The sequence below is a fragment of the Podarcis liolepis genome (genome assembly GCF_965112155.1).
Source record: "Podarcis liolepis genome assembly, chromosome: 3".
NCBI classification, from domain to species: Eukaryota; Metazoa; Chordata; class Lepidosauria; order Squamata; family Lacertidae; genus Podarcis; species Podarcis liolepis.
Window position 1 is genome coordinate 18,793,051 of NC_139557.1, and position 23,767 is coordinate 18,816,817.

The 23,767-nt window shown below is 40.2% G+C and overlaps 1 protein-coding gene across 5 annotated transcripts in view; it reads right to left on the reverse strand.

Moving 5' to 3' along the window:
• LOC310703264 (kinesin-like protein KIF16B) overlaps window positions 1–23,767 on the reverse strand; it is a 97,692-nt gene that overhangs the window by 37,689 nt on the left and 36,236 nt on the right. For 3 of the 5 annotated variants that reach the window (XM_083495429.1, XM_083495431.1, XM_083495433.1), the window contains 11 exons: window positions 20,647–20,766; window positions 20,164–20,215; window positions 18,384–18,521; window positions 12,147–12,229; window positions 11,874–11,962; window positions 8,871–8,903; window positions 8,554–8,607; window positions 5,782–7,125; window positions 2,769–2,927; window positions 1,656–1,761; window positions 6–56 (listed from right to left, as the gene is read on the reverse strand). In XM_083495429.1, the coding sequence (XP_083351555.1) occupies window positions 6–56; window positions 1,656–1,761; window positions 2,769–2,927; window positions 5,782–7,125; window positions 8,554–8,607; window positions 8,871–8,903; window positions 11,874–11,962; window positions 12,147–12,229; window positions 18,384–18,521; window positions 20,164–20,215; window positions 20,647–20,766 (2,229 nt within the window). The remainder of the gene's footprint in view (window positions 1–5; window positions 57–1,655; window positions 1,762–2,768; window positions 2,928–5,781; window positions 7,126–8,553; window positions 8,608–8,870; window positions 8,904–11,873; window positions 11,963–12,146; window positions 12,230–18,383; window positions 18,522–20,163; window positions 20,216–20,646; window positions 20,767–23,767) is intronic. The other 2 variants (XM_083495430.1, XM_083495432.1) reach the window with 1 other exon arrangement.

A 23,767-nucleotide genomic window follows, 5' to 3' on the forward strand; every position in this document is an offset into this window, starting at 1 on the left:
CTTACCTCATACTTCAACTTGCGTTGAGCAGTGTCGTTATAAAACTTCTCGTTATCCTGGAAATCAGGCAAAGTTCAAATGTTCAGAAGAGCGGCACAAAAGTAATCAAGACAACAAATGGCCCAGCTCAGCAATGCCAGCCTGTTTAGTCCAAATACTCAGATTTGGCAAATGGAAAATGTACCAAATTGAGCCCATGGTAGTTTGTCTATCCCCCTAAAGCTCACTCCCACACTGTAACTGTAGCAAGAGAACACAATCCCTTGGCAACAGCACCCCATCTATGATGGGGTACACTCAGTGCAGGCTGAAAAAACACACCTTACTAGCCCAGAGATGGAAAGAAGAAGAGTCCCTACCATAGAAGAATGGCAGATAAAGTTGATGGACTATGCTGAATTGGTAAAAATGACCAGAAGAATCAGGAAGACCAAAATTTTAATAAGGAATGGGGGAAATACATAATTTACCTTAAAAACCATTGTAAACAATTAAAATTATTAGGAGGACTGGAATAACACTTGTAGTTTAATGTTAAATTTTGGGGATAAAGGAGATTTAATAGATTTGGAGGACCATAAAGAAGGCTGATCGGCGAAGAATTGATGCTTTTGAATTATGGTGCTGGAGGAGACTCTTGAGAATGGATAGGTTTGATCTTGAATTATGGTGCTGGAGGAGACTCTTGAGAGTCCCATGGACTGCAAGAAGATTAAGCCTATCCATTCTCAAGGAAATCAGCCCTGAGTGCTCACTGGAAGGACAGATTGTGAAGCTGAGGCTCCAATACTCTGGCCACCTCATGAGAAGACTCCCTGGAAAAGACCCTGGTGCTGGGAAAGATTGAGGGCACGAGGAGAAGGGGACGACAGAGGACAAGATGGTTGGACAGTGTACTCAAAGCTACCAGCATGAGTTTGACCAAACTGCGGGAGGCAGTGGAAGACAGGAGTGCCTGGCGTGCTCTGGTCCAGGGGGTCACAAAGAGTCGGACATGACTAAATGACTAAACAACAAGAACAACAACAATAACAGATTTGGATTAATAGGCAAGATGCAGGAGGAAAAGGTTAATATAAGGACCCACAAAGGGGAGGAAGGAAGTTCAGGAGATTTTTCGGAATTCTCTTTCTATGTTGATTGGCTGATAATTGTTTGTAAATTTTTAAAATCTGAAAAACTCAATTTATTCTTTTTAGGAAAACAACACCTTTCCAAGCCTCATGTAGAAAGCTGTTTTGTATTCTCTCGTTGCTCTCTTCCACTTCTCAGCCACAGGTACAGGAAATACATGTACACAAGGGGAATGCTACAACATTTTGTTTTATCATTTCTCATTTACAAATTATTTGGTACCAGCTGCAATAACCATGTTGTCAGGGATTAAATCGAGGGGAATAAGTGGGTCTGATTGGATGTACAAAAGCAAATGTACTTCAGAGAAGCAGTTCAAACTCCATTTTACTGCTGCTTGAACCATTGTGCGAGAAAAAGGGAAGCAAAAGCTAAAAGTGTGTGGTTTCTCTCTCTTTTCTGAGTTGGCAGTTATCAACACATAGGCGAATATGAGGGGAATACAACTTTGTGGAGACATTCCCCCTCCCCGATGTGATCATAAACTCATGCTTAGGGACAGACCAATTATATTTTCTCACCTTTGAAAGTTCTGCAGACTGCAGGAGGCTATTATTATTTTCTCCACATGTATAGTGTATGTTTTGAAGACGTCTTTGAACTTCTTCTTCAATAAAGGCATTTATTCTAGATATTTTTAAAATTGCAAATAAAAGAGAGAAGAATTACTCAACTATGTAAAGGACCATTAAGGCTCTGTCCCCTAGGTAACCTTGAACAAAAAGATTAAGTGTCTTTTGATGGTTAGAGATAGGGCAGGATGATGGAAGTGTTAATAATGAACAGATTTATGGTCTTAATATATTGTTACCTGTCCCGAGACTTTGGAAGGGGCAGGCTACACAATAAATAAGTAGTACATTAGTACAGTCACTTCAACTGCAGGAGGAATTGCTTGCCTTGCTCTTAAGTTTTCTGCACTTACTAATTGCAGTAAAGACAAGAATTAGTGACAGCCAATTCCCCCATTAAGTTAAAACATCCAGTGGCAGCCATAGGCTGTAATTATCCATTAAAAATCTATGAAAGCTTTGCTGTTGCCTTCAGTAACAACAGGATTGCTTCCACAGCTTTCAGCATATAATTCTAGTTCCCACTGTGAAATTTGCTTATTTATAATAAGAGAAAGCATTATCGTAAGAGTTGCTAGAGAGAGCACGATCTTGGTTAAAAGCAACAGAAGGAAGAGCAAAACGGTGCACACAATGATAATGTTGTTTTTTAAAAAACCACCTCAAGGGTGCTTGCGGGGGTGGGGAGATTTGGCTCTCTGTATGCTATTGGGTAATATTTTATATTCTCTTGATTACATGGCATTAAACAGATTTCCCAGCCGCTGTGGAACTACAATCATAAAACGCTGAAAGCCCCTGGGCTCTGTTTTTAAGAGACCAAACTCATGAGCTTACCTCAGGTAAAATCAAACAAAGTTCAGAGTCTTATTTGGAAAACATTTCAAACGCCTCAAAGCAAAAAACTGTGCCATTATACTCTGATTACAATGAGAGCATTCTTTTAGCAGTGCTATTAAAAGACATCCATCTAAAAATACTTCTGAAGAAAATTGCATTATAGTTTTTTGTTGTTTTTTTAAGATGTAGAAGTTGGGTTGGGGTGAAACCAGGAATACATACCTGTCATCTACCAATGGAATAAAGTGGGATTGAGATTTTGTAACACTAGAAGGGGAACTGCTATGGGACAATCTCTCTTCTCCAGCTCCTAGGGACCCTTTTTCAACCCCATCGCCTTCATATATCTTCTGCTTTAACTGCTGTATTTGCAAGTCCAAGCTGTCGGCAAAATTTCAACACGTATTATTTAAGATGCATCAACACAGTAGGGTTTCTTAAAGCTTTGCTGCAGTAAACTTCCTAAAGAAAAGCTGCACCCCAAACCCCTCAGTTTCAGCCTATAGAGACAAAATAAATTGAGGCAATTTTCAGCTGGTAGGTAATTCTTATCCTGGGGGTAAGAAACTAAAAGACTGTGGAAAAACAGGGGTGTTATTTCTTGTCCCTGGCACAATCAATAAGGTGGTGGGTGAAGGGGTGGAATACTCATACTAAGCTGGATTGTAAGAGGGTCTCCCTAATAATAATAATAATAATAATAATAATAATAATAATAATAATTTATTATTTATACCCCACCCATCTGGCTGAGTTTCCCCAGCCACTCTGGGCGGCTCCCTTTCCAGTATTAAAAACAATACAGCGTTAAATATTAAAAACTTCCCTGAACAGGGCTGCCTTCAGATGTCTTTTAAAGATAGGATAGCTTTCCTTCACATCTGAAGGGAGGGCATTCCACAGGGCGGGCGCCACTACCGAGAAGGCCCTCTGTCTGGTTCCCTGTAACCTTACTTCTCGCAATGAGGGAACCGCCAGAAGGCCCTCGGCGCTGGATCTCAGTGTCTGGGCTGAACGATGGGGGTGGAGATGCTCCTTCAGGTATACAGGACCAAGGCCGTTTAGGGCTTTAAAGGTCAGCACCAACACTATGAATTGTGCTCGGAAACGTACTGGGAGTACTAATAGACTGCTCATATGTGGACCCAATTTCAACAGTGCTTACTGCCTCCAATCATACTTGTGTCTAATATGGTAGACACAAAAATGGAGCCAATATGGTTTGAGAAGAAATTAAATCAGGATGTTATTCCATAAGGGGCATTTCCTTAGACTGTAACATTCTTTTTGTCAATATATGTGCCTAAGTAGTCATTTGTCAACAAGGAACTTCATTAGGATTTAAATATATTAGTTAAACAAATGAACACTAGTAATTTTCACAGCAAATATCTTAGTCAGCTCATTAAAGTTAGATTGATTCATGAGTCTTAGGCCATTAGCAACACTTGAGTAACCCTGCCTCATTTCAGAGCATCAACAACAATTTCAGCAATTGAGTCTCCAGAGGAACTGGCTGAAGTCAAAAGATGCCATTAGATTTAAACAAATGAACACAAACATGTTTTTAAATGTTCGAGTATTTTAGAAGAGGGCAAACTTCAACAGAGCAGAAAGTCCATGATTAGTGGGTGCCTCTTTTAAACCTGGAGTAGAAAACTAGTATGCTAAAAAATAACAACTAGGTAGACAATTAATTTGCTTTCTGTGCTTTCAAATGCAAGCAGCCTTGCATATCCTGACAGTCCATACGCCTTAAAGATCACTCAAAATGATCGTTTTGAAGGGTTAAATGACTCGTGGGTACTTTCCAGTTCCCCTAGAATAGAATTCCATGATTCTATGAAAATTTGAATCTAATACCTGCACTGGAAAGTATTTAAGAACTTTAACAATTCCCCTCCACCCACCCCAAAAGTTAGCTGCTTGCTACATGTAGACATGCACAGCTGATTCAAATTCAAATTTTCTACTAGTGGGAAAAAGAAAACATCACTCATTCCTTTCTGCGGAACTGCTGCAATGTTAAATGAGCAAGATTATTTGTTTAGACGTATGGTTTGGTCCACATCCAAAAGAGCCGAAACCAAAATATAAAGTTGTATCTTCATCCCACAATGATTCACTGGAATAGGAATTTAACATCTCCCCCACAAACTAAAAAAAGTTCTTACTACAGCAATCTACAGCTGCCATTAGTTTGGAGGCTATCATTCCTGCTGCACTGAAGTTAGGCTTGCCCGTGGGTTTGTCATTTTTATGCTGTTTGTGTAAATGGTTATAATTCTTAACGTGCAACTGGAACTATACAGAAAAATCTAGAAGGTAGAACACAGGCACAATAGAAGTTAAAAGAAGTTTTCAGCTTCTCCCCTCAGAGACTGGCCATCCATCTGCCCCCAAAGAGGCAGTTTAATGGCCAAACTAGACACGGCATTTAATGGGTCTTTGCCTTCAACATGCACTTCTGGAAAAAATGCAGATAACATCTGCTGGGGTGGTATTTAGCAGAATCCTAGGAAATGGGGAGTGAGTTTAACCCTTTCCTGCTGTTGCTGTGACAATACAGTGGAACCTCGGTTGTTGAATGGTTCAGAAGCTGAACAATTCAGAACCCAAATGCCAACAACTCGGAATTGAATGCTTCCGTTTTTGAATGCGCCTCGGAAGTCGAATGGCTTCCAAGGCATGTTTCTCCATTTTTTAAAAGGAATTTGCCGACTGGCAATTGTGCCTCGGTTGTCGAACGTTTCGGTAGTCGAATGGTCTTCTGGAACTGATTACGTTTGACAACTGAGGTTCCACTGTACAGTGGTACCTCAGGTTAAGTACTTAATTCGTTCCGGAGGTCCGTTCTTAACCTGAAACTGTTCTTAACCTGAAGCACCACTTTAGCTAATGGGGCCTCCTGCTGTCGCCGCACCGCCAGAGCACAATTTCTGTTCTCATCCTGAAGCAAAGTTCTTAACCTGAGGTACTATTTCTGGGTTAGCGGAGTCTGTAACCTGAAGCATAACCTGAAGCATATGTAACCCGGGGTTCCACTGTAATTGCTTCTCTGAAAACCACTAGGAAAGCACAAAGGAAGCGCCTACAGCTAAAAGGAAAAAACCTTCACAACAAGGAGCCTTCAACTTCCATAAATTTGGGTGACTAGTACTTTTGGGTGTATTAAAACTGGGTGGCCTTGAAAAGCTGCAAGTATGTGTTTATTAATGATAAAATTGGTTCTTACTGTTCTCTGTCTTCTTCCAAGGCTTTTTGTTCTGCCTCTAGAGTAGCTTGCAGGCCTGCCTGCTCGCTGCAACTGCTGTTCAGAGTTGCAAGCTTCTGTTTTTGCTCCTCAATTTCTATGGTTGAATGACGTTGCAAAGCAGAGTGTCGCCTTTCCAACTTAGCCACCGCTTGCTCCAGTGCCTCTCGCTGCTGCTTTTGCTTTGATTCTAGAATTTCTTTCTCCTTCTTCCGAACTTTCTCTTCTTGACGAGCTACATTGGCAGTGAATTCAAATGTCTCTTGGAGCTGCTGCAGCTGGCTGGCACTTGCCCTGTACTGTGCTAGCTGGTCCTCTTTTTCTTCCATTTCTTTTTCAACTTCATAAAGAGTATTGTCCAAGTTCTGCAGGCCTCTATCGAGAACTTCAGAGGCTCTCTGCTTTTCTTCCAGCAAAGCTGGCAAATGGTTATTTGTCAGATACAGAAGCTGCCGTTCTTTAAGCTGCAGCCTGTATTCACATGATTTTATTTTGTTACATTCTTCAACTGTCAAGGCAGCATCCATTTCATCATTTTTCTCAAGGTTTAAATGTTGCGCGTGTGCAGACTTCAAACGGTTCAGATTTTCATGTTCATCAGCTACGTCTTTTTCTAGATGATCCCTTTGCTGAACCAAGTCTCTCTCTAAACTAGTTAGCTGTTCTAGCTGCCTCCTCTTGAAATCCATGTAGTTGTACTGTGCCTTTTCTAACTCTTCGCTGTTTTCGTCTCCTTCAGATCTGGCCTCTTTGACTCGCAAGAGGGACTCTCTGATGTCTTCAAGATTCTTCTTCTCTTCTTCAGCCCTTTGCACATCTCCTAGTTTGACCAGATGTATCATGGCTTGTTTGTCTCTGAGCTGCTCTTCTAAGTTTGCCACCAGTAATACTTGATCTCTTTCTTCCTCTTCCAACCTTCTTTTTTCCAATTCTAACTTGATATACTGCTCCTCTTTTTCCTTTTTAAGCTTTTCCAGTTCTCGGAAAATCTGCATTTTCTCCGCTTTTTCATTCTGATTGAGCTCTTGTAATCGCTGAAGTTCTTCTTTAACTCGAGCAAAAAATTCTTCTTCTTGTTTCTTTTTTTGAAGCTCTATTTCTTGCTGCTCACGTAATCTCTCTTCTTCAAACTTCTCCTTTTCTGCCAGCAAGTCTTTCATCCTGCTTTCTATATGAAAGCTTTTCCTTTTCAGATTCTCCTCTTGCTTTCGGATTTGCAGCTGAACTATTTCCGTTTCCTTACGTTGAGACTCCACTTCTTGCTGCATTCTTTCTAGTTCAGCTTTGTTAGACTTTTGCTTTTCCTCCATTTCTTCTATCAGCTTTCTAAAAGTTTTTTTAAGAGAGAGAGAGAGAGGAGGAGGATTGTATTTTTTCAAATATTTTGTATCTAGGACACGTACAGGTGAAACTCGGAAAATTAGAATATCGTGGAAAAGTTCATTTATTTCAGTAATTCAACTTCAAAGGTGAAACTAATATATGAGATAGACTCATGACATGCAAAGCAAGATATGTCAAGCCTTTATTTGTTATAATTGTGATGATCATGGCATACAGCTGATGAAAACCCCAAATTAACAATCTCAGAAAATTAGAATATTAAATGAAATCAGCAAAACAAGGGTTGCAAATGGACCTCTGAGAAGCAGAAGCATGCACATGTACTCAGTACTTGGTTTGGGCCCCTTTTGCATCAGTTACTGCCTCAATGCGGTGTGGCATGGATGCTATCAGCCTGTAGCACTGCTGAGGTGTTATGGAAGACCAGGATGCTTCAATAGCAGCCTTCACCTCTTCTGCATTGCTCGGTCTCATGTCTCTCATCTTTCTCTTGGCAATGCCCCATAGATTCTCTATGGGGTTCAGGTCAGGCGAGTTTGCTGGCCAATCAAGCACAGTAATCCCATGGGCATTGAACCAGGTTTTGGTACTTTTGGCAGTGTGGGTAGGTGCCAAAGTCCTGCTGGAAAATGCTGAAAAATGAAGTCAGCATCCCCATAAAGCTCGTCTGCGGAAAGAAGCATGAAACGCTCCAAAATCTCCTGGTAGACGGCTGCATTGACCCTGCACTTAATGAAGCACAGTGGACCAACACCAGCTGATGACATGGCTCCCCAAATCAACACAGACTGAGGAAACTTCACACTGGACTTCAAGCATCTGGCACTGTGTGCCTCCCCATTCGTCCTCCAGACTCTGGATCCTTGGTTTCCAAATGAGATGCAAAAGCTGCTCTCTCAGAAAAGAGATTTGGGGAGCCACGTCATCAGCTGGTGTTGGTCCACTGTGCTTCATTAAGTCCAGAGGTCCAATATTGCTCTATTTGCAGTCCTTGTTTTGCTGATTTCATTTAATATTCTAATTTTCTGAGATTCTTCTATGTGGTTTTTAAAACAAGTTATTCATTAAAAATCATTATTAACACTATAAAGAGGTGTGCATAGAATGTGAAGAAGTATAATGAAGTTTACGGCATAAACACATACTTTAAAAAATCATATTTGATTGATAACATGTACAGTACAAAAAAACTAAGGTAATTTTATGGACTTCCTTGTTTGTCCTTCCATGTTAGACTTGTCTAATGGAAAACTCTGCAAAGCCTGAGAGCTAACAAATGAAATTTTCTTCCCCATTTCCCTAAGATTTAATGTGTGAATAAAATATTCCAGTAAAAGAAATAATATAATTCCTCTTCTTTCTACCAATTATCAACATGCGTCTTTACAGTCAAACATCCATATCAGTTACCTTTTACTTTCTAATTTTTCGAGTTCTTCTCGTTGCTGTCTCTCAAATTCTAATCTGTGTTTTTTTTTCAAAGGAAAAGGAAAAGCAACATTAAATTTTAAAATAGAAATTATGACGAATGGTTAGAACTGACACTTTATATAATTTGATATACTGTATAATTTAACATACTCAATAACTTGTGAGTTTTATATTGCATATAATTTATAACCAAAACACAGCCACATTAAGTAAGACAGTTGAACGATTAGCATGGCTTCCACAAGTTAGGGACATGCAGGTATAGCAATCAATATAATGAAATTTAGTGTCTCTACCTTAGACAGATTGGTCCTTTAATAGGGAAAAGGCTGCCAGAGGAGGTAGAGAGAAATAAAGTCATCAGTAAAGAAAAGAATGTATAGGTATAAGATTAAAGAGAAAAGCAGCAAAAAATAGTCTGTAACATAAACTTACGCTATCACAAATATTTCTGCTGTCTATCCCCTCCTGGAATCACTTACTATTCTTTTTTTGGAGGGGGGGTAATCTCTCAAACCTTTAATATGGCCCGTTGTCCACACTTAAACAGCTACAGTATTACTCCAAGATACTTTGGGCCTTTTCAGACATTTAAAAATCACTCCCTGTATAGTATTCATGGAACCACAGTTACAGTGTTGAAGCTAACATGTACGGCATTGCTATGAAATCAGCCATCAGTAATTTAAAAGGGAGAATGCCCTCTCTTGTCTCAAGCATGGCTGTTTGCTGTTTTGAGATACTCTATATTCTTTGCAGGGATAACCAAAGTAGACAGCTAATATATCCGGTCAGTTTTGCCCTAAATACTTGGCTTACACTGGGATTTCACTTTAGGCTTGTGTCGCTCCGAAGTCAGTGCACGTCAAAACCAATGCTGCATACAGGCTCAGAAGCAGAAGAATAAAATGACTACAGTGGTGCCTTGATACTCAAATGCCTTGGTTCCCAAACGGCGAAAACCCGGAAGTAAGTGTTTTGGTTTTCAAATGTTTTTCCGGAAGCCAAACGTCTGGTGCAGCTGACAGCTATTGTTTCTGGGGCACCTGCACCAATCAGAAAGCTGCGCCTTGGTTTTCAAACATTTCGGAAGGCAAATGAACTTCCGGAATGGATTAAGTTTGGTGCTTTTGTTTTTGCTATTTATTCTGCATTTTTGTTTTTGAGGCTTTTTCAGTTAATTTGTTTTTGTGACTGTGTGCAACCCAGTTCAGCTACTGATTGATGGATTGTGTGACTGTAGAAATGGGTAAAAGCCCCCATCCCAAAAATGACTATCCTCAGTGTAGGTAAGAATTTTTATTTAATTTTAATTTTAATCATCTACAATACTGTCTTATTTATTTTATAGTAAAGTACATTGATTATTGCTTTCATTTTATGGATCAATGGTCTCATTAGATAGTAAAAATCATGTTAAATTGCTGTTTTAGGGGTTGTTTTTAAGAGTCTGGAAGGGATTAATCCGTTTTGCATTACCTTCTATGGGAAAGCACGCCATGGTTTTGGAACGCTTTGGTTTTGGAACAGGCTTTCGGAACGGATTAAGTTTGAAAACAAAGGTACCACTATACAGTGAAAATCAGATAGGAAAAGTTTTAAGGCTCCAATTTGTGTGCTTTAAAGAAGTGCTTGGACAACCCCCACCCACCTGCAAATGCTATACAGTGGTGCCCCGCAAGACAAATGCCTCGCAAGACGGAAAACTCGCTGGACGAAAGGGTTTTCCATTTTTGAGCTGCTTCGCAAGACGAATTTCCCTATGGGCTTGCTTCGCAAGACGAAAACGTCTTGCAAGTTTGTTTCCTTTTTCTTAACACCGTTAATACAGTTGCGACTTGACTTCGAGGAGCAACTCATAGAACGCAGTGTACATAGCAGCCTTTTTTGAGGTTTTTAAAGACTTTGGTGATTTTTGAAGCTTTCCCAAAACTTCTTTTGCAGCCATTTGGTAAGTTAAGCTTTTAAAACTTTTTTTGGGGGGGTTGGATTTTGGGTTGGGGTGTTTGGAATTCAAGGACTTGGTGTTGGGAAGGGGTTTGCAAGAATCTGGAAGCTTGTGTTTTTTTTCCTGCATTTTTATGATTTTCTGTGACCATTGGGCCACTCTGCTGTTTTTTTTAAAAAAATCTGGGTTTGAATTTTGAAATGCTCTTTACAGTATGTGTGACTTTAAAGAGCACTTAATAAACTTTTGTTGTACCAAATTTGGCTTTGTTTGGACTTTTTTTGACCATAGGAATGCATCAATTGATTTTCAATGCATTCCTATGGGAAACTGTGCTTCACAAGACGAAAAATTCGCTACACGAAAAAATTCGCGGAACGAATTAATTTCGTCTTGCGAGGCACCACTGTATTGTAATTGTTTAAAGGAATATTAGACAAATTCATGGAAGCCAGGTTTATCAACGGCTATCAGCCATTACAGCAAAAGAGAGAAGAGGTCTTAATGCCAATTGCTGGGGACTGCTTCCTTTGTGGGTTTCCTAGAAGCATTCTTCTGTGAACCAAGCTACATGTTAATGCCAAATGCATGATCATATTTAACATATCTGGTGCATTATTATTTTAGTAGATGCTTCCTTCCAATACCCAAAAGCAGCTTTGATGGCATATGCTGCAAACATGTGTTCAGCACCGCAAAACTGTTGTGGGAAGTTCAACTGTTTCCATTATGAAAAGTCCCAAAGAAGGCAAGAATATAATGAGCGCAGAGATTTATAGAAGTCAAGGACTAAGAACCTTGGGAAAGGACAAAAAGCAAAACTGGACTTTTCCTCGGCTGCATTATGACCACCATCTCACACAAATACAGTGGTACCTCGGTTCTCGAACGTAATCCGTTCTGGAAGACCGTTCGCCTTCCGAAACGTTCGAAAACCAAGGCGCAAAGGGCTGGCTGCAAGTTCAATTGGAAAAATTGGAAAATACGCAGTAGAGGCCGATTGACTTCCAAGGTGTGTTCTAAAATGGAAGCAATTACTTCTGGGTTTTCTGCGTTTGAAAACCGAATCATTCAGCTTCCGAGATGTTCGAAAACCACTGTTATTCAAGAAGAGGGACACAAGTTGACTCAATAGAGAAGAATGTGAATAGTTATGTGTCTACTTCTACATAATGAAGACCAAATATGCCAAGCAACATTACTTAACAAGTAGCTTGATAAACACCAAGCTTTCACATGCACCAGCTTAGTTAGGAAAAGTGCTCTTTTCAAAGGCTGACATTACGCACACGCACACAAACACACACATGGACTTGATATCACAAGGAATTGATATTTGGAACATACTCACCCTGGATTATACAGCATAACTGCGGAGAGGTTTTCACAAGATTTTGAAAGATCTGACATGGACAAACTGAAGGAAGAAAGCAGTCCACTCTAATAAGACAGCAGAAGATCAAATAATTACTTACTACTAATATCAAAGTACATTTTCCTTAAAACTGTTCACATTTCCCCAGACAAAATATGCATTAATCTCGTAATACAATTTAGGGCAACGTGCCTGTCTAATGCAAAAAAGGCATCAATAAGGTACATAGGAAGAAATAGCCCAACTCACCTTTCTTTTCTCTCTCAATTTGGCTGCTTCCTTCGGATGATTGAAACGAAACATATTTGTTCTCCCAAGTAATATTACAGCACCTGGCCAGAAAGAAACATAATCCAATTGACTACATAACACATTAAGGGAGCTTTTTTGAGGGAGTACAGATTCTGAATACACACACACACACACACACACACACACACACACACAGAGAGAGAGAGAGAGACCGTATTCACATCTAACACTAAACATTTCAAACAAGCCTGTGTTCAGATGACATGCGAAGGCAGCACATTTGAGCAATCTCTGTAAGCCATAGTTTTGCTTACCAGGAATTGTAAACTAGGCCAATTAGTTTGCTCCATCAAGTAGAAAGCAAAACTGAGCCAAAAAAATTAGGTGCAGAGAACTGCCAATGTTTCAAATTTAATATACTTAAGCTTATGTTCTCCTTCACTACTGCTTTAAAATGAATTTAATAAAGAACAGAAGGGTCTTGCCTACCCATTTATGAACACGTCAAAGCAACTTATTGGCAGCAAACATTATCTCTCAATACTATTCTTATACGTGCCCTCAAGGCCTTTTGAAGGGATCAAAGTGGAATAAAAAAGTGTTTCAGTTACCACAGTCATATACATTCTTACCCTTTTCCTGTAAGTTTGCCATTATTTCCAATAAAATGAAACACACACACTTTCATAGTACAGTGGAACCTTGGTTCTTGAACTTAATCCGTTTCAGAACTGCATTCGACTCCCGAAACGTTCGAAAACCAAGGAGCGGCTCCCAATTAGCGCAGGAGCCCCAGAAACAATAGCTAAGACCCGCATTGGATGTTCGGCTTCCGAAAACGTTCGAAAACCGGAACACATCTGGGTTTTCAGCATTCGGGAGCCAACTTGTTCGTCAACTAAGCCGTTTGAGAACCAAGGTTCCACTGTATTTAGCAAAGACAGAAATGTGAGTGTGAAGAATGGCATGCAGGCCTATGTAAGCCCCACACACAAGGTTCAGAAAGCAGTGTGTAGATTTCTGTGTGTTGCCCTGTGCAGTGTTTTGAGTCACAAGACTCTGTTTATATTCCAGAGACATTCCAGACTGTTGGAAGTCTCACGGAAGACAGGAGACGGATGTGATGTTACTGTTTCCCGTCCCTTTGTTTTTTTCAGTTGCTCTCTGTCTTTCACAGAGAGAGGATGATTTCTTTTCTGTCTGCGTAGCTAGCAATAAAACTCTTTGTGATGTAGCTCACAAATCTCATCACTTCTGCTGCTTTGAAACTCTGCTGAATGGGGAACGTGCCTGGAGGCTTATCAAAGGCTCAGGCCGTTAATTATCGTCGGAGGAGAGAACGAAGGTGGAGGAGTAGCTCGGTCGTAGTGGAGGCTCCAACACTTGGACCCATCTCAGCTGGCTCCATGCTGCTTTTCGTACCCAGACAGACTTGACCCAGTAGTCAACTGCAAAAGGTAGCATGGTATGATTGCCAGAATGGGGAACCTGCAGCCTTTATGGTGTAGCTGGACTCCAGCTATCATCAGCCGCAGCCAGCATGACCAATGGTCACAGTTGTTGAAAGCTGTAGTCAACAACGCGGTCCCTTATGAATTTCCTGGCTCCAGATTAGAGACTCACAGCAATTTGTGCAGTCTGACACCATCAGTTCTAAGTTCTGAGGTTTTCCTAATGCACAAAACAAAATGCACTAGCTTGTTTCTGAACAACTACTTCCAGAGCCAGTCAAATCAGCACGGTCCGCTTCTCAGTTTGAAAACACAGATGGGGAGACATTCTAAAAATGAGGACAATCCCAGGGATCACAAGAAAACGGAAACATGGGATTTCAGCTTCTTTGATTTCACTCTCTCTGGTGTCAAAAGTGCAGCCCCAATCATTACCCTTCAGTTTGATCTGTTTGCTCCAAACAAAAGCAGATGCTATCGAGTCATCTTTCCATGTTATGCCTTAATTATTCTTGGAACAGCTCAAACAGTTTTCTTGACTTGGAGAGATAAAAGAGAGCTCTAGAGGTTCCAGCTACAAACTAGATCACATTCTGTAAATATCATAAAATACCATGTGCTCTGGAAAAACTATTTCAATAATTCAGAAGGGCAAAAAGAGGTGATAAAAAGGAGGCATGCTTTGTGTTTTTAAAGACGAAGAGGCAAATACCGTTTGTGAGTTGGTTTGGAAGACTTCCTGCATTATGTCAAAAATACTCAATCTTGAATCCTCATTGCCAGTTAAACACACTGAGTGCAGCATCTTTGGTTAATTCTATCAATCCATTTATATTTCGGCCACTTCAACATTTCCAGCAATTTCCACTAACTAGAGCAGAATTGCATTTTAAAAAGAACACTACAGTTTATGGATGAAAGCAAACGCCAAAAAAACAAACATAATCTCAATGCAACATGGCTCAGAACAATTTTCTTCGCATATTTCCATCCAAGGACCCCCTTTTTTAAAATAATATGCCCAATTCACTATGGAAATTAAAACGTAATAGAGATTGTATGACAAGTATACTTTGCAACCTATGCCAAACCGCCTCTTGGAAAGGCAGAATCCAGTGTTTTCTTTCAATTCAAAATTATGGTAACATTGCCTGCTGCACTTTATCGCAGTCTAATCTTAAAGAAGATTTACTGTTCATAAAACTTTATGCAGCAAAGCTATTTCAATACTATCACCGTAATTTATGCTCTGCACCAGGCTGGCCTTCCTTTCAATTGGGATATTTTTATGAAACTATAGTCAAGGGTCCCAGCTGGTTACAATTCTGCCAGCTAACACTGTAAAATAGTTTTCTCTCTTAACTCTTTCATATGCTTGTTACTTCACAAAGCGTTTCTCATCCTTTTTGCCACCCTGAAAGTTAAATTTACTATTTTCCTTTGAGAAGCTCAGAGAGTGATTTAAGCACACTCGCTCAGCTGTTTTGAAATAATGGCAAAAAAGCAGCTCTAAATGGCACATTTATATTCCAGCCCTATAAAGATTCACACACATGCTTCCCCAAGCATATAGGGAGTCTCAGGCTGCAGACTGTGCAACTGAAGCCCTTATGACTTTGCAGGAATAGAATGTGGCCGCAACATTTGCTTATACATAGAAGAAAGTAGATTTCTAAAAAAAGAATTAACATCTTGAGAAAAGAGATGGCCCTGGTGCTGACTGCACAACATTTCCGAGTCTGCTTAACTATTCAGAGCTTGTAAAGCACTCAGAGGATGTGGTTGATTTGAGTGGTATATCAATGCCCAAAAAACAAAACTGCAATGCCCACGCTGATGGAACACTTGTAACAGCACAACACTGAATTCCACGCAAAGTTTGCATCTCTATCTGAACCAGGGAAACAATGATTTGTGCAAGCCATATTTCAGTTGCTAACCAGGGTTACAAGTCCAGTTCATACTGTAGCTTGCAATCCTCCTCTTTGGACAAATTGGGACGGTTCGGATGTGCTGGCAAGCAAAGAGAATTAGGAGAGGAAATCCAAGAATCAAACAGAGAAGGAGAGATAGTTGAAGCTTGTTTGCGTATCACCAGTCCAAATTCTGGTGTTACATCTGAACCACCCAGCATTTCCAAAGCTCAACCGGGATTTCTTCGCTTGATTTCAAATGGCTTTTTAGGGTTAATTTTGAATGATGCCAATTTCAGTGAACATATTATGCTCACCATCTTTAAGATTAAAAAGGGGTTATGCAGGAAGGAAGAGTGAAGAGAAATCAGCATGCCTATATCACGCCAGTAAATTAAATGTCTTCTGTCTGCATTGGACGATCATGGGTAGGCAAACTAAGACCTGGGGGCCGGATCCGGCCCAATCGCCTACTAAATCCGGCCCGCGGACTGTCTGGGCATCAGTGTGTTTTTACATGAGTAGAATGTGTCCTTTTATTTAAAATGCATCTCTGGGTTATTTGTGGGGCATAGGAATTCGTTCACCCCCCCAAAAAAAAATACAGTCCGGCCCCCCACAAGGTCTGAGGGACAGTGGACCAGCCCCTTGCTGAAAACGTTTGCTGCCCCCTGCCCTTGATCATCTTGGTTGCCCTCCTCTGCACATGCTCCAGATTGTCAATATCCTTCTTAAATTGTAGTGCCCAGAACTGGACACAGTATTCCAGGTGTGGTCTGACCAAGGCGGAATACAGTGGTACTATCACTTCCCTTGACCTGGACATTGTACTTCTGTTAATGAAGCCTAAAATAGCATTAGCTTTTTTTTGCTGCTGCATCACACTGTTGACTCATGTTAAACTTGTGGTCCACCAAGACCCCAAGATCCTTTTCATATGGTCTGCTAGTAAGCCAGGTGTCCCCCATCTTATATTTGTGCATCTGGTTCTTTCTGTCTAGGGACAGAACCTTACATTTGTCCTTATTGAAATTCATGTAGAAATATAAAAATAAAAAGAAGCACCTGCTATCATTTTTATGCAATTTTGCTTTTCTCTGCCCATGAGCCTTCTTCACATTCATCATCAAATGCTACTTTTTCTGCAAAAATATGTGACCCTCCAAACACATAATACGGAATACCGTTCCCAAGAAGACAACTTGCTACTACACGCCCTTTGGTTTTTACTCTACAAGATTTCACATGTAACACCATGCAAGATATCTGCTTTCAGGATGGAGAACAAGGTAATCCCAGGTTTATTAAACTCTAGGAGCTTAATTTTATTTTTTTAAGGGGCAGCATTTGGATTTATTCCTGGCCCCTCCTAGTTTTGGCTACATTTTACTGACTGAAAACCATTTCCACTTTTATTGCATTTGCCTATGCTAAATTTAAAAGACACATTAATGCCATCTCAATTAATTTTGAGAAAGGCGCGGTAGCTAATTACAAGGCATAGTCCCCACAACTCTCCCAAAGAGTTTAACACATTTTCGATGCATGGCAATTCTAAAAGGAAAGTAGATTGTTAAGTGCAAAAGGAGCTAATCAGAAATATCTGAAGCAGGTATTTAAAGGTGCTGTGACTCCAGACTGTAAGATTAAACACTATTTAAGAAACAGTGCTAAAACATGCATAATGAAAGCTAGCATGAAGACTTTCCAGCTTGTGAACTGTGATTTGGTGTACATGTTGCTGCCGTCTATCTGCATTTAAGTTGGTTGTCTTGGTTAATCCAGACTCTAAAGTTTTCTTCCAAAACACAGGTTCTCAAATGTAAGCCTATGAAGATATGAAGGAGGCTGGGGAGAATTCTTTCGGCCTTCCCAATTTCATATATACAAAAGTGGATAGGCTAGTTAGCAGCACTCATAAAGAAACACAGCAAACAGGATAGAAAGGATCAGGGGTGTCCTTCAATAACCTTGGGGAAGAAACACAAGGGGGGAAATGTTAAAAATAATATGGCGTTCAGTTAGGTGTCAATACTCAAGCACTGCAGGCCACTTGGGTATATCCACCTTAAAACCAGTTTAGTGGAGAAACTGATGAAAGGTCTTGCAATCCCCAGAGCAACTGCCTGGTCATTGTTCGCGACACTCAAAAATACTAGTCTAGCAAGCTCCCATCTCTTCCCTTCATCTTAATAATACTCAACAACTACATGAAGCTGTTGTACTGAGAGAACGGCAGCGAAAAATGAAGTGTAATCCCCTTCTTTCAAGGGAGTGGTGGAAAATGAAATTGAACAGCTGAGCATCATTGCAGTCACAGCTTTAGTGCGAACACTGAGTCCAATTAAACAGTCACCCCCAAACTCAATCCAGGCCACCAATCATTTTCCTCTTTTTCTGGAATGGCCACACCTGAACTGCATGGAGATTACAAGCCAGTCTGACGATCCCTAAAATATCTAGAACGTATGGATGTGGGGGTGGGGTGGGGTGGGGTTGGGGTTTGGTGGGTGTCTAAATAGAGATTGTTGGCATCCTCTGACTTGGAGGCAATGGAGGAGTGCACTTTTGGGGGTGAAGTCAAACGTTGAAGAGTTAGAGCTCTGGCTATGGTTGTAGAGACCAATACGTGAGAGACATGTTTTATTGCAGTTAGGGCAGACGAAGGCATCCAGTTATGCCATGGTGCATATGGAGCACACATACTAAATAAACATACTGTATGTTGTACTTCTAATCACTGTATCATTTGCACAACGAAAACAGAAGTTTGATATTTAACAGAAATTGATATATAGAAAAAGAACAGCAGGGAAATTAGATCTCAAAATACAATGGATTTTCATTGCAAAGAAGAAATGTATAGATACCTTGGTTGAGTTGTATGGCCTCTGTGATCTGAATTCCATTTACAGAACATTGTGCTCCACTCAGTGGTATTAAATTAACTGTTCCATTGAAATGTTCAAAGATGCAGTGCTCACTTTCCAAATCGAGGCCATGAAGGACTATGAAATGCAAACATTTTTCTTCTATTAGTAAACAAGAAGATAAGCCAGATACTTATGATACACAATTTACAAATCTATTGACTCTCATTCTATTCACTGGAAAAAGAGATTCCTGATTTTTAAGCATCTTCTTGCATTGTGTGTGTGTTTACAAACAAGAGAGAGAGAAATATGTTGTATCCAGGAATTTCCTGCTGCAGCCAAAAGGGCTCCTTTTTCTTAAGAGGCAGGACCCTGATGCAGCAGAGACTCTCACACTGTTAACCGGATGCTCCTGTAGGCAAAAAGTTATTTTGCCAATCCCCTTGCCTGTGCAGCCTCTGTATTATCTCCCACAATGCTCTGGAGGGTCCCCCAAGCCTTCAGAACAGACATGGGGGGCTCTGGGGGCTGCTGGGAGAAGGGAGAAATTAGATAAAAATACATCCTTAGTTTCTGCTGCAGGAGCATCTAATGCAACTTATAAAAAATAGTGTAAAGGGAGCAAATACAGTGGTGCCCCGCAAGACAAATGGCTTGCAAGACGGAAACCCGCTAGATGAAAGGGTTTTCCGTTTTTGAGCTGCTTCACAAGACGAATTTGCCTATGGGCTTGCTTCGCAAGACGAAAACGTCTTGCGAGTGTTCCGATTTTTTCCCGCTTCCCCCCCCTTTTCTAATCCGCTAAGCCGCTAATAGCCTTTTAGCTGCTAAACCGCTAAGCCTTTAATAGCCGCTAATCCGCTAAACCGCTAATAGCGCTAATCCGCTAAGGCGCTAATAGGGTTGCTTTGTAAGACAAAAAAACCGCTAGACGAAGAGACTCGCGGAACGGATTATTTTCGTCTTGCGAGGCACCACTGTAAAGTTAAGTGGTCTCACTATGAAATCCCTGTATAAAAGTAGATTCAAGTTGGACAAATATTACATGTATGTCCTGGTAACTTAAACAGAACACTTCACACATAAAACTAATTCATAATTAGTGGAAACTGAGGCCCGCTTCATTTACTGTTAAGAGAACTATATGTTAAGAGAACTATGTATCTGCAGGTAGGTTGGTCTGCCATAGTCAAAACAAAATAAATAAAATAAAATAAAATTTAAAAATTCCTTCCAGTAGCACCTTAGTAAAGGTAAAGGTACCCCTGCCCGTCAGGGCCAGTCGTGACCGACTCTAGGGTTGCGCACTCATCTCGCTCAAGAGGCCGGGAGCCGGCGCTGTCCGAGGACACTTCCGGGTCACGTGGCCAGCGTGACGAAGCTGCACCTGGCAAGCCAGCACCAGCGCCGCACACGGAAACGCCGTTTACCTTCCCACTAGAAAGCAGTCCCTATTTATCTACTTGCACTTAGGGGTGCTTTCGAACTGCTAGGTGGGCAGGAGCTGGGACCGAATGACGGGAGCTCACCCCATCGTGCGGGGATTCGAACCGCCGACCTTTCGATCAGCAAGTCCTAGGAACTGAGGTTTAACCCACAGTGCCACCCGCGGTCCCAGCACCTTAGAGACCAACTAAATTAGTTATTGGTATGAGTTTTTGTGTGCATGCACACTTCTTCAGATATATCTGCAGCGTGAGGAATATTCCCCCCCGCCCCCATGTTTTAGGAAGATAACTCAGACAGGGTTCTCCCCGCCCCCTCTTATTTCATTTACCAATATCCTGTTCTGATGCAGCATCTTCTCTGCCAACGTGTGTTTGTCCCTCCTATAGAGAAGAGTAAAACTTATTTACTATGGAGCAAAAATAAAATGATTCCACATACGTAGAACAACAATAGCTAAAACTGCTAATGGATTAAAGAGCTTTTATCAAGGAAATATTGTTTTCATTACTGTTCCTCCTTAACAGGCAAGAAAGAGCATCCTGAAAGTTTCCAAGCAGCATCAATTCACGGCCACAGCAAAATGAATGAACCAATATGCTCCACTAGGGTGCCATTCATCTGTCATTGACTCTTGGGACAGATACAGGCAGTACTGACTGATACTTTTATACTAAACAAATTAGAGTACCTAACAGCTGATGTCACATTATTGCAGGGATGTAATGGATGCTTAGCTTATTTAGACAACAAATTAACACTATCATTAAAATTGCCCATTTAGGAACAGGAAGGCAAATAAATATTGAGCTACCTTCAGGTGATACAAGATGATGCCAGTACTGAGAAGATCATCATCAATGCCTATTAGGTGAGGCAGCTCAGAATCTAGCACAACACCAATTCCTTCTTTCCTCAGCGCCAAAGTTTGCTCCTGCAAAAATAAACAGAAAAAAGCTACTTACTGGATTTATTTTTGTATGTGAATTCTACTGTCATAATAGTTAAAGAGAAAAAAGTGAGTGAAATCACCATCACAGAAAAAAAAGGAAAGATGATAGGCTACACAACACAAGATCTTACTATTGAATGTGACTGTTTCTTTATTGGAAAAGAAACAGCCCAGTTATTTTTAAATAAGCAAACAGATGAATAAAAAATGTATTGCAGCTTTTGACACTTACCTGTTTAAGGACAAAAAGAATTATCTATCCTATGATCCTGGTGCATTATTAAGTATTATTTATTATTAAGTATTAAGTATTATTAAGTATTAAGTATTTATTTTATACCACTTCTCTGTTATAAAATACCCACAACACAGCTTACAAAAATCAAGATCTAGAATAATACCGCACAAACAGTAAGAGAAAAAGCCTTTGGAAACTGCAGCACATTAACAAGAAATTAGCAGAATAACCCTCTTTTATATAAACCAAATGGCAAAAAAAACACAACTTCAGCCATTGCTACTGTTAAACCTCCAACAACTTAAGACTTCTTGGGACTGATTACTCATTGCACAAACACTAATTTGAGATTCAAAGGCTTTGGTATCAGAAGGTATTTAACCTAGGTAGGCAACAGCATAGGCAGAAAGATTTGCAAGTGTTAAGTTCTCCTTGGACAATTCCTGCGTATAGTGAAAAGTTTAGGAGGTTGAAACCTGCCCTGAGAACTGTAGGGCATTATTTCCTTGGCTGGAAGATTAATGTAAGCAGATGTGCAGTAGTCCTGCGCCAGGTTCAATTTTCAGTACACAAGCTCCCATTTCAGAATGGGAACACAGTTCTTGCCAAAGAGGTTGCAAAAAGCCCCCGAGAACTTGCTGCAGTTCTTACACCAAACCATCTCACTTTCTTTGCAAATGTTTCTTCAGAGAGAAGCCCTGAGACTGCACTGCACAGTGAACTGTGGATTATCCCCTTTTGAGTCTCAATTTGAGCTGAGTCTTTGTTCTGACCACCTCCATTGAAAGGATCCTTCATAAGGGAGTTGCTGCCAGGAGCATTATGCGCAGGTGTATTTTGATGCACAGAACAGAATGAAACTTTCTGAGTGATGGCGGAAGGAAGAACATTCAACAGGACTTTGTTTGTTTGTCTTGTTGCTATTTTGTTAAAGTTATTAATATTGATTTCTAGATATGAATGCCGTAGTACTTTGTGAATCCTATACAGTCGTACCTTGGAAGTCAAACGGAATCCATTCCAGAAGTCTGTTCAGCTTCCTAAACGTTCAGAAACCAAAGCGCAGCTTCTGATTGGCTGCAGGAAGCTCCTGCAGCCAATCAGAAGCTACGGAAATCCCGTCAGACATTTGGCTTCCAAAAATAGTTCGCAAACTGGAACAGTCACTTCTGGGTTTGCAGCATCCGGGAGCCAAAACGTTTGAGAACTAAGCTGTTTGAAAACCAAGGTATGATTGTAATATGATTTTTGGTGTAACTGTGATGTTTGGCTTATTTTTTAGTTGTTTTGTTAATAGTTTTACATAGATAGCAATTGTTTTATTTGTGATTTGTGATTGTTTTACTGATGATTTGTTAAGTATTCTATACAATTTATGCTGTTCCGTTATGTTATTTTTATCTTTTGTTTGTAAGCCGCTTTGGGATTCATTTGAATAAAAAGTGGCATAGAAACAGAATCAATCAATCAATCAATCAGTCAATCAATCAATCAATCAATCAATTCCTACTTTAAGAGAAGGGATTTGCATGTCCTCCCTCTGCCAAGAGAGGGGAGATTCAGATCACACAGTAAATCGCCTCCTTTAAAGTGGTAGGTGCTACTTTTAAAAGAGGCTAACCGATGAAACAGCCCAGTTTTTATGCCCTATAATGGGCCCCAGATACAACTCTGGCAACATCATTTCATCTGCTACAGTAGATGAAAACAAAAAAAGGAAAAGGCTTTTAAAAAGCATCTGAATGCTCTTTCAGGGCACTCCCATAAATAATACCTTACAACAGCCCAGTCTAGATATGACCAAGGCACTGCTGCAATTTGCATTATTCAATGGTGACTCAAGAAAGGCCAACAAAGTTGTGCAAAACCCATGTGATAGTGCCAGTGAAATAATTACACAGAAAATAGGTGGGTGTTTTTTTCCATTTTAAGACCAACCCACCCACCCCAACACGCAACCTTCTGCTGATGAACAACAGCCAACTAACATAACCTCCCATGAATGCAGTAACTGGAGAAAATGCCAAAATGGAAGAACCAGCCAAAATTCACAGAGGCAGATTTTTTAATAGTACTAATCTGCTTGAGTTGGAAAAAAGAGAACTGGAAATCAATGTCTCCTGCAGGATTCATACCTGATTTGTTTAGTTGTTAAGAAGTTAAAGCAGGCTAGATTGTCATGCTAATCTGATTTAGCCGAAAGCAATTGCAATCCATGCTGCAAAAGCAGTTTCTTTTAAGCTATAAAACATTACTGTTGTCTATAATTTAGCTTGTTTGGTTTATGGCTACCTGGTAATTTGCAGCTAATACCAATTGATTAAGAAGTGATCAGGTTACAAAGAGAAACCAGCTGAGCACATATAAATGTTCTTTGCAAATGATTTAAGTATGCTTACTATCATTACCAGTCATTATTCAGTTCTCTTGTAATGTAACAGAAGATTCTATTGGTTCCAAGCAAAACAAGTAGATAAAATTTATAACATTAACACAAAATAAAAATGAGAGAAGTATAATTGAACACAGCAGAACTAAATTAGTCTTCTGTCCTATATAACAGCCTCAGGAAAACGTGCTGACATACTGTGAGATATTGATATCTTCATTATGATAGGCATTGCAATGTTAAATCAGGCATGGAAGAGAAATGTTGGGACTACTGTCAAGTACATAGCTAAATTCAACTGATTTCAAGTGGGTTGGATAGAACACGCCTATTCAACATCAATTCAGAAGGAAGTC